The sequence below is a fragment of the Centruroides sculpturatus genome, unplaced genomic scaffold (genome assembly GCF_000671375.1).
Source record: "Centruroides sculpturatus isolate CEXI.00-Female unplaced genomic scaffold, Cexi_2.0 scaffold988, whole genome shotgun sequence".
Taxonomy (NCBI): Eukaryota; Metazoa; Arthropoda; class Arachnida; order Scorpiones; family Buthidae; genus Centruroides; species Centruroides sculpturatus.
In genome coordinates this window covers 205,206-216,008 of record NW_019385206.1, presented here as the reverse complement: position 1 = coordinate 216,008, position 10,803 = coordinate 205,206, and the positions used below count along the sequence as shown (strand labels likewise).

The 10,803-nt window shown below is 31.5% G+C and overlaps 2 protein-coding genes across 3 annotated transcripts in view; both read left to right on the top strand.

Moving 5' to 3' along the window:
• Positions 1–6,126, top strand: part of LOC111636107 — a 51,694-nt gene extending 45,568 nt beyond the window's left edge. Inside the window, exons 9-10 of the mRNA XM_023381283.1 lie at positions 4,739–4,791; positions 4,855–6,126. Of these exons, the coding sequence (XP_023237051.1) occupies positions 4,739–4,791; positions 4,855–6,064 (1,263 nt within the window). The 3' untranslated portion in view covers positions 6,065–6,126. The remainder of the gene's footprint in view (positions 1–4,738; positions 4,792–4,854) is intronic.
• Positions 6,127–8,175: 2,049 nt separating this feature from the next.
• On the top strand, positions 8,176–10,444 carry LOC111636112. 2 transcript variants are annotated; one of them, XM_023381286.1, is made up of 3 exons: positions 8,176–8,312; positions 8,723–8,877; positions 10,016–10,444. In XM_023381286.1, exons 1-3 carry the CDS (start codon positions 8,232–8,234, stop codon positions 10,179–10,181), a joined length of 402 nt encoding a protein of 133 aa, XP_023237054.1. In that variant the 5' UTR covers positions 8,176–8,231; the 3' UTR covers positions 10,182–10,444. The 2 variants fall into 2 exon arrangements, 1 of the variants encoding a protein (XP_023237054.1); XR_002758482.1 differs by lacking the exon at positions 8,176–8,312 and adding an exon at positions 8,556–8,630.
• The last annotated feature ends 359 nt before the right edge of the window (positions 10,445–10,803 follow it).

Below are 10,803 nucleotides of genomic sequence, written 5' to 3'. Positions count from 1 at the left end.
TCTGTTTCTTTGGAATTTATAAGAAATAGACCCTTAAGTAACGTTTTCTCACAGAATGTATGAATTAAACGGGTTATTTATGTTTCCTGTGGGAATGCCTGTATGTGAAATCGACATATAATATATCTATAATTTAATATCCATTAAGTATAAATATATAAAACTATTCAAATCGTGCTTAAAAATACTTTGCATTGTAAGTATATTTCTTATTTCTATAAACAAATACAAACTTTGAAAGGAATTCTTTTCGTAACTGGATAAATACCACCGATCATGATACTCAACGTCACTTTCCCAAATCTCTTCATGAAATTTAAGATCTACAAATAAAAGTAAACAATGAAAAATTATCTAATTAATCAAATTATATATAATCATTTAAAATAATTTATTAATAGACGTAAATACAGACTTTTAACTTTTCTTCCAGATGTAAATTGCTGACAGCAAATTGGCGGACATCTTGAAAGCCATTTTGCATCTGAAAAATAAAATTTAACATTAAAAATATTATTCAAACATTTACATTAATGTCTTATAAAATAAATTTATAGAAACAAATTCTTTACCGAGAAAGCAAAACTACACAACAAACAAGCTCCAATAATACAAGTGAAGGTAGATATAACAGCTATTACCATAAATGCTAATCTAATTGCCTCATTTACATCTATAAAGAACAATGCATAATAAGAAAAACTGGTTGCACATATAAGACCGAGATAGAGAACAAAACTAGGATAACTAAATTTAGTATTAAGTTGACTGACGAAATTATACAATTCTTCGTGACGAAGCATCAAATTTCTCAGATTGAAATAGAAATTTCTCTCACTTCTTCTCACAAGGGAAAAGTCTTGTATTAATTGTTTGAATTCCATTTCGGTAAGAACTAATAACACTGCTAACAATAAGTAAGAATAAGCTATGGCTCCAAGTCCTACAGAAATTGCAAATCCAACTTCGACCGAACAGATCAGAGCTTCTCCCCAAAACTTTTCGTTTTTCTTTATTGCTGGGTACATAAAGTATATATTCAAAATCTGAAAGCCAAATACTACGAAAATAATACATAAAAATACGAGCAGACAAACAACATTAATTAAACTATTTGCTACCTTTCCCTTCTTCACAAGATCTTCGTTTATTAGTCTTTTTATTAAAGTAACTTTTCTGTTTTTGAAGAAACTGAATGTAAAAGCAAAGCAGCATTGTAAACACACTACTGTTACTTTCAACGGAAGAGTATTGTTTTTAATTAAATCGTACCATCCAGTGCAAATCGCATTTTTATTCCAACCCGGTATAATCTGCCAATAGAATAGAACTGCATTACTCCAGTAAATCAACTCGAGAAATTCAGTATATTTCTTCATATATTTTCTTTTAATAAGTGTTAAAAATCTGTTGTTTCGGCAGTTGCACGGTTCGAAAGGATCCACACCATAGATCATCGCATTTACCCAAATTGGTGTTAAGAAGCAATGCATACAGATTTCGTTAATTGCGAACGAATACATCATTGATTCGCTTTACGAATTTTAAGTGCAACGAGAATAAGTAAAATCTATGTCTATCCTTAACACGAGAAACTCTGTTTTACTTTGTTGCTTATGCAATCTGTATTAACGTCATTAAATTAAATGCAGTTAAATTCCTGTTTGCACTGAGAAAATTCCTTACTTATTAATGCAAGGAATTTTTTGAATGTAAACACAATTTAATTACATCGATTATTTTACTGAAATAATCAATAGACTCGATAGTAATATATNATAATTAATTTACATTTAATTTTATGTTTAAATGGTTTAAACTAATCATTTTAAATAAAGATTAATTCAATTCAATTGTTTCTCGTAGTTTGTGTGTTGAATATTTTTTTTCGTTAAGAATTCGATAAGTACGAGTAAATTAGAAATAATTATGTCGTATTTGTAATGGTTGAATATGTAGGAAAAAAAAAACAAGGATAAAGTATACAAGAATACGTTATTAAAAATGGCAGACGGTAATTTAGACAGTAAAAGAATTTTGAAGAATACGAATTATATTTTGTCTTCCTTCTCTGTCTTTTCAGTCCTTATTGACAATTAAAAAATACATAAAACTTCACTTACATATACGAATTTTTATTGAATTCTTCCCCTGTGTAAAAAAGAAATGTATATTAGTTTAAAACACGTGTTATGGCGACGTGTTATACCATAAATGAAAACAAATAGTTTATTAAGAAATGAAATTATGAAAGAAAATTAATCTTTCATTCATTTATGTAAAATTAATGTGAAATTATTATTTAGTATAAATATCTTAAACGTGATACAAATTAAACTATATGTAATACATAAACAAAATAAAACTAAATAAAACTACTCTTTCTTATCCGACTTCGAGTGATTTATTTTATCAGACAAATAACATAGAAATACTAAACTTTAACTTTAATTGCCAATAATTTCGTGTTCATAAAATCCAGTTCGGATAAACTTTAGCAATGCTCGATAGGGGTGTTGTACAGGGGTAGCTCGTGTAGAACTACCCCTGTACAACACCCCTATCGAGTGGGAGAGAAGTCCCCCACCCGAGTGTCAAGCAGGTAGCAACCATTCACAAAAATAGCCATCAGCGCCCGGTCAGGCAACTGGGCTGGGCCAATGAGCTTACAATAAAGCCTCATTAGTGGACGTAATGAACTTTAACAAATTCTGTTCCTTTTATGCTGTGTGATTTTTTCCTGGCATTCATCCCGGTATTTCAGATTTATTATATTTGAATATGCTATGAAACAAATATATTTTATTATTCTTCTTTTATATAATTAATAATTGTTAATAATTGTTTTCCCTCTTGTACTAAATTGCCTGAGGTCAATATAATAGACTACATGGGGTGTGAAAAATTCAAATTTGCCTGGGCACCCGTGAAGCTTGTTTCTTTGTATCATTAAGTTATGGTAACGCAACACCTGGGCGATCTGTCTATGGGGATGTCTTCCGGAAGGTTTTTTAAGAGCAACTGGAACCTATTCAGGCTTTAAAACCATAGAGAATAGCCGGAAAACTTCACAAGAAAGCCCGTTAGTGAGGCGCTAACACACTACCATCAGAAGTGAAGCTCATTAGGGACTAATATGGCTTGCACCCTGGACCTCTAAGTGTCAACAGCCCACAAAAATTGAATTATTACCATAAATTTTTAATACTTTTCTATTAACAATGAACACATATTAATATTAACTAACTACCGGTGGGAGAATCAGGAAAGAAACATTAATAATAAAATATCGTAACAGATGGCGTTACACGTGCAGTTTTAGATGATGCCGAGAAAGTTAAACAACTCGTATGCTTTTGTTTAAATTGGGGGTGTTTAAAATTACTGCATTTTTGATATAATACAGATTCGTGACCTTTGATCGATTACTGCATCCTTTATATAATTGTGAAAGATAAAATTTTATATTTTTAGCTAAGAAGTATCATATCATCTGCTGATAATATTTATGTGTTATGTAATTATTTAACTTATCAACTGTTTACGAAGACATCAAATTTTGTATGCTCGATATACGAGAAGTTTGTTTGTAAGGCTTGTACTGACGTAACAATAAACTGTACTAATTCCAGCTTAATTAACGTGCAATTTAATTGTTATGTCGACTTGAATAAGGGCTTCTTCTTTGCTCAGCATTAGCTGGAATGACGACAGTTTGTTCGTGTGTTCAGTTCAATACAAGCCTTATACATATTCCAGTATATCAATACAAGTTAAAATACTATTTAGGTGGTACTAACGTGGAAACCCGGAAGACTCCACTTTGATGGGGCACGAACCCACGACCACTGTTTAGTGTTTTTATTCATTTGGCAACTGCCGGGCGCAATATTTTATTTAGAATGACACTGGTAATTTTCAAAAGGGTCGTATTTAGACTTGTACCTCTAAGCTATGAGATACAGGGAACCAATCCCTTTACGTAAGAACGTAAAAAGACCTTTGTAGCGTGAGATCCTAGTGGTTTTTTACAGGGGTGCCGCAACGGCACTTCAAGGATGACGCTAAATACAATTCCAAGTAGCGCCATAATATCTCTTACGTGTACTACTAAAAGTACTAAAGCGCTAAGTAGGGGGTACCTCAACAAACTAGATTACTAATTTGGAGTACTAAAATTAAACAAGGATTGAAAAACACTATCCTAAGCTGTAATTTATCTCAATATTACATTGATTCCATGCATAATTATTAAAGGAGGTAATTGGAAACGATATTGTTATTATCAAATTACTTGACCTACAAATTCTCAAACCGAAACTTGCAAGACCAAGTCTCTATGCAGTATATAGGCCTATTTTTAATTGTTAGAATTACCTTAGTTTAGCATCACACCCGATTTAGCGCCAACGTCAGAGGCGAATTAATTGATAACTTTTCTAATAATTTACTGTTTATTTGTAGTGAATATAGTGGCATTTCTTTTTCCTTCTTTACGACACTTTTATAATTTAAATATAACTAAAACTAAATGATTGAGGCATGATTTAAAAACGGGATCGAAAACAGCATTTACTCAATACAATATAAATTCTGTCGATTAGAAATTATTTTCAAGGTAAATTTTTTTCTCGTCTGCTTGAAATTTAATGATATTTTCTGACTGATATTTTATGAGAATTTTTCCTTCTGGAGACGATAAATTAGTCAAGGACACGTTTCATAAGATAATACATGACATATATTCCGCGTTAACTGCTGTAAATTTACATTTCTCTCCACTTACGGCAGGTAGGAAATCATTTCAAATTTTCCCAATATCTGTAAATACTTAAAAATTTCGTTTACTTTCAGACATAAAAGAATGGCTCGTTTGCTGGTTGCAGCATCTTTCTTGGTGGTAGCTTCATTTGTTCTCGGGAAAGAAGACGGAATAGAATCACTAAAATATGTCAATAACGTAAACTTTGGACATAAATTATTCAGGAACATCAGTAGATACGAGAAGAATTTCTTCTTTTCTCCTCTCAGCGTATCCAGTTTAATGAGCCAAATCTATATGGGAGCTAAAGGAGAAACTCGTGAAGAGATGGGAAGTCTCGGCCATATTTTCTTGGATCTGTTTGATATTAACGTACACGAAACGTATCACAAGTTATTCAGACAATTAGAGAGGAGAACAACGGATTATCAATTGGAGATCGCAAACGGTCTCTTAACGCAGGTAGATTTCGAAATTTTGGACGAATACAGAAATTCATTACAGCGTTACTACGATACTTTAGTCGAAGAAGTCGACTTCGTACAGGATAACGATAGAGTTGTACAGCAGCTTAATTCGTGGGTAAGAGAGAAAACTCACGGAAAAATCGCCTCACTCGTAGATCATTTAGATTCAAGCACTCGACTTGTACTACTCAATGCCATATACTTCAAGGGAACGTGGAAAACGCAATTCGACCCCGAACTCACCCAGGACAGGCCATTTTATAATAACGGAGGTGAAAACTCTGTGTCAGCTCCTACTATGAGGATAAATACCAAATTTCCTTTCTTCGATGACTACGATAGAAAAGTTAAAGCCTTACTGTTACCGTATAAAGGTGATGATATTAGTATGTTAGTTGTTTTACCCTACGAAAGAAACGGTTTGGAAAGGATGAAGAAGGAACTGGTAAATGATGACTTAACTTCATTCCTCGACAACTTAGATACGACTAAAGTTATTGTTTCTCTTCCGAAATTTAAGTTTGAAAGCTCTAGAGAATTGAAAGAGGATTTCAAAAAGGCTGGAATCGTTAAACTGTTTGATAGTCGGGCCGATTTATCAGGTATCACCGGAGATAAGAGCCTCTACGTTTCTGAAATCATCCACAAAGCGAAAATAGAAATTAACGAAGAAGGAAGCGAAGCAGCTGCAATTACAGGAGGCATTATCTCTGATAGAATGTTACCTCTGCCTTCGATTATCAACGAATTTAACGCAGATCATCCTTTCCTGTATTACATCGTACATAATCCAACAAAGGTTATCATTTTTATGGGTAGTGTTGACGAATTGTAAACAGTTTGTTAAACTAAAAAATATTACCTTTTTCCAAGTAATAAAAGAATTTAGAATTTAAATTTAATTTTTAGATAGTTCACATATAATCCAACGGTTACGTGTAAATAACCAGTAAAAATTTTCATTAAGTTCGACCCTACTCGAGATAAGACAAATGATCCTTTTTATTTCCTCATACCGTTGAGTTTCGTATTCTAAAATTTAACAGCTCAAATGCCATTTATATAAGTTAATATGCGAAATTTGGTATATTAATCTTTACCCCGTCCTGAGATATTAAACGATGTAGATGTCAACACAAACACACACGCACACGCCCTAATTTTGAAATGACCCCACCTTATTTTATAATTTATAAAACTTAAATTTATTCAAAAAAATTTTCAATAAACAATTATTTAAGATGCAGTCCTTTTACCATTAATGGTAATGGTTGGTTGCATATAGTGTCTTTTGCCTTGGGAACAAAGGTAGTGTGATGAATACAAGGTCTTTGTCAGCATGCGGATTTCGACATTTAAAGTAACTTATATATATTTTTCGTTAAGTAGTTTTGATTTTAAATGTAAATAGGTATTTACTTTAACAGTAAAATAAATTAGTGTAATGAGGAGTAATGTTAGAGTCATAACCTACGGCCTTAATTTATGTATTTCATCTCCCATATCTCCAGTCGAAACTAAACCTATTAAAATTATATTTTCAAATAAAACAGTGCTTTGCAATTTCTGTATTTAAGTCTGTAAAATTAAAGTAAAGAAAGTACGATAATTTTAATTACCAAACACTTTTCAAACCATTTTAAAAACCCGAGTATGAGCATTGTTACACGAAATATAATAGTAAGATGAGGGTGCACCTAGTAGGGTGGGCAGCAGTATATGCTGTATATATAAAACTAAATACCCGGTAGCCCCATCTTGTAAATACCTGCACCAATGATACACACGAAATATTTTTTTTAGTGCCTAATTTATAACTAATTCGTTTACTGGTCATTGAAACTTTTAAAACATATAAATAGCTTTCACGGTGGTAACTTAATGATACGTGTAGGGATCAGGTACCCACAATGGGCATAGTAATAGCCGGTTATACAGTGTCAGCCGCCGGGGAGGTTGGAAATTGCTCTCCTTTCCGGCAACGTGTCAGTGACCTACTTTCTTGTCAAGGATGGCGTTTACGTTCTGTTACGCGTTACGCGAGTGGAGGAGAGTCAGAGGAGTCGACGATAAAACGTTGGCAAAGTCGAGAAAAAACACCATGAAAACAAAACAAGAGTTTTAATAAAATAAGAGATACAAGGGTTTTTTTCTACACTATCCTAATTCGCGGAGGGGAGAAAGAGAGGGAGTTTACAATAAAGCTTCATACTTCCTGAGAAAATATCAGGGTGATAATTCTTCGGTAAATTGGCACTCGGTTCTACGGTTGCGGAATAGGTCTGGCGGTATTCGACTTCTTCTGACGAACTTCGAGCGACTCCCTTCTTTCCCCCCTTAAAGGAAAGAAGAAGCGGCTTTTATAATTTCATGATGGGAAACTTCGTCATGTGATTAATTGTTGTGAGAGGCAAAGGTCATTTTCGCAGGTGTACAGGTCGAAAGTTATTCCCGGAATCAAAACAAAATGACGAATTTGGACTTTAATTGTAAACTTAAGTTTTAATACAGAAGAATACCATTGTTAGTTGGTCGAATTTTTACGTTAAAGAGGAGAGCTATAGGTTTTTTATTGTTTTGATAAGATACTTAATTCCTTTATTATTTTTCTGACTATGTTTTTGCCGATAAAATGATAACTTTGTTTAAAATATGTCAAAAATTTTATGAGGAAAGTGAAAAATTGGATTACACACGGATCGGATCTCACATACAGCATAAAACCTGATGACACAAGGCATTAAACAATTTGCATTCTATAGTACCTTATGTACTTTTAATGATTTCATATTTAATATTTTCAATATTTTGCGTATAAATTAGAAAAAAAAAGGAATTTATGAAGTTTTGGCACGATTTATTGTATTTTATTTTTCACTTAATTTGCATAATAATTAGGACCTCTTATACAAAAGACAGTAACGGCGATGAATCTTCGTTGTTTACTTTTAACCTGTATTTTTTATGTACGGTATAAATATAGACTATTTTAATTAAGAAATATGAACTTAGAATATTATGCTATTTTTACTCTGATGTTAATGTTTTACATTTTTAATATATTCGGAATTAGCCCATTACAAGTAAGATTTACATAATTTTTGTATATATATATATATATAATAATTTATTAATAAACAAAATAATAATAAGAAATATCACACAAGGGGTCAGTGAATATATAATTAAAGCGGTAAATGCTTTTTTTTCCCTTCAAAAGAAGATAAAAATTTAAATATTTCATAGATGTAAATGTGAATAATATGCAAATAAATGTCTAAATATTAGTGTTTAATCAATTTAAATACTGTATCGCCTTATAATAATTATACATGAATCTGTTTCTGTGTGTTATATAAAAGTGTAGAAATTAAATATATTTTTTTTTTCTTTACTTTCTTGTAAATACGTCTAATTTAATAGTACAATTACAAAGTATTTAACCAATTTACTACTAATAATTTTATTGATAATTCTTTATAAATATTAACAGGTGTTGAAAAGTGGAATTGTGATCGTGTTCATTCCCTTATTTATATTCGCAAGTTATTCTCGAATGAGGGATTATCTTGCATATTTCACTTTATGGTTTTCCCTATTTGATTTGATTTTTCTTAAAACAACCATAGAACTATTAAGATGGCTGTGGTAAGTATTGTTTACTTGTCTTTAAATATAGGGTCAATCTTTACCTATGTGCACCGTCATGGCTAAACAGTGGGGACCCACGTTCTAATTTAACCTAACTTATTCTAATAAATTACCAATTTATTAGAATAGGTTAGGTTAGGTTAGAACGTGGGTCCCCACTGTTTAGCCATGACGGTGCACATAGGTAAAGATTATCCAAATATAGTATAATTCGAACTGCATGAAATTGGCAGGCATTAAGCAAATATTTATGGGCGGAATCGGCAATACGAAAGTCAGATGGATTATTTGGATTTAATGGTTTTATACAACAGGAATCTATTGTATATAACAGCTGTAGTTGATCGCGTGTTTGCGCTTTAAGAAGGCTTAGCCACGTGTTTTCTTTACGTCTCTGAACATCTAAAGAAGGGTCCGTTTCCGATAAAGAATCCCTCCACCTAAGAAGATTGTCTACGTGTTGCGTGTCCGATTTGATCAGTGCATGCAATCCTATTCCAAAAATAAAAGAAATCTAGTAACTAGTTGCTTAACGTTCCAGGCAACATTTCAAAACTGCGTGTGGCGCCATCTGTTACGATTTATTATTAAAATAATTTGTTTTTTTTTTATTGCTAATTATTAGAAAATGGCAAAATCTAAATTTTTAGCATAGGGATGAATTTGAACCTCCGAGTTTTTTGTAAACCTCCACGTTTTGAGACCTTGTGATTCCCAGAAAGTAAAAAAACACCAGCAAAATAATTCCATGTGTTGGCATGTATTTCGCTTAATATCTCAGGATGGGGTGAAGATTAATAAACGAAATTTTGCAAGGTGGTTTCTATGTGAAAGGCATTAATATTGTTAAATTTTAGCGGTTAAAGGTCGAGTAGGTGAGGAGATAGAAGGTGTCACGTATCGCTAGAGGGGTAAGACTTAATGAAGATTTTATTCGTTATTAACACGTGTAGTGTTTTATAAAGCTCATCCCTACCCTCAGAATTAAGTTGTTTGCTATTTTATAGTAATTAAAAATAATAATAACTTTTTATTAGAAAATCTGTAACAGATGGCGCCACATACAAATTTATTTATTATGCTTAATAATGAATTTTGATTAAAATATTTTAATAAATATTTTATTTTTTTCTAGCGAAAATTTGCTATATATTCCCGACGAAAATTTCTGGCTGGATCCATTTGGAATCTTATCAACTTTTATATTTTCACTTATAAGCTACATCATGATTAGTACTGTTTTTAAAATAATCTTTTTACATTTCTTTCTGAATTACATCGAAGACATTGAAATAATTTGATGTAACAAATGATGAATTTTAAAAGTTGACATTGACGTATTACATAGTTTACGAATTTTAAATTGTGATGACGATTTTAATTTTGTATTATTGTTGTTTTTTTAATGACATTATTGAATAAACACTGCAATAAAAGTTTGTTTGTTATAACACGCTTTACGCTGCATACTATTTAATAATTATTTAAATTAAATTCCAGCATCTCCCATTGTGGTCGCTATTGGAAGGGTCCTGTTTGTTATTTATTTGTCATTGTAGCTGAATAGCGTGCTAGAAAGAATAAAAAACAGATAAAATTATACACGTGTTTATTTTACCAGATCAGTACAAGAGAGCGAACGTATACACTGTGTCTCAAAAGTATTATAATCAACATTTTACTACTTTTCAGAATTGCTAGGAAATTAAGAGAAATGAGAATGATTTCATTTGTATATTCAAATTACATTACACTGATTTTTAATAATTTTAAAATTAAATATCATTATATTAATAATTTAACAATAAAAATACTTTTGGGACAGCCAAAAATATAAAGATAATAGAATAAAATTGTAATATTTTCGTAATTTTAAGATTTTTATGTTTGAAAATAATAATAAGTAACGCCAAGTAACACTTT

What these genes read in the sequence shown, in the direction of transcription:
- LOC111636112 (XM_023381286.1), top strand. Translation starts at nt 8,232, where the DNA reads ATGAACTTAGAATATTATGCTATTTTTACTCTGATGTTAATGTTTTAC. An exon ending in TCGGAATTAGCCCATTACAA is followed by an intron (nt 8,313 to 8,722) that starts GTAAGATTTACA and finishes AAATATTAACAG; the next exon opens with GTGTTGAAAAGTGGAATTGT. An exon ending in GAACTATTAAGATGGCTGTG is followed by an intron (nt 8,878 to 10,015) that starts GTAAGTATTGTT and finishes ATTTTTTTCTAG; the next exon opens with CGAAAATTTGCTATATATTC.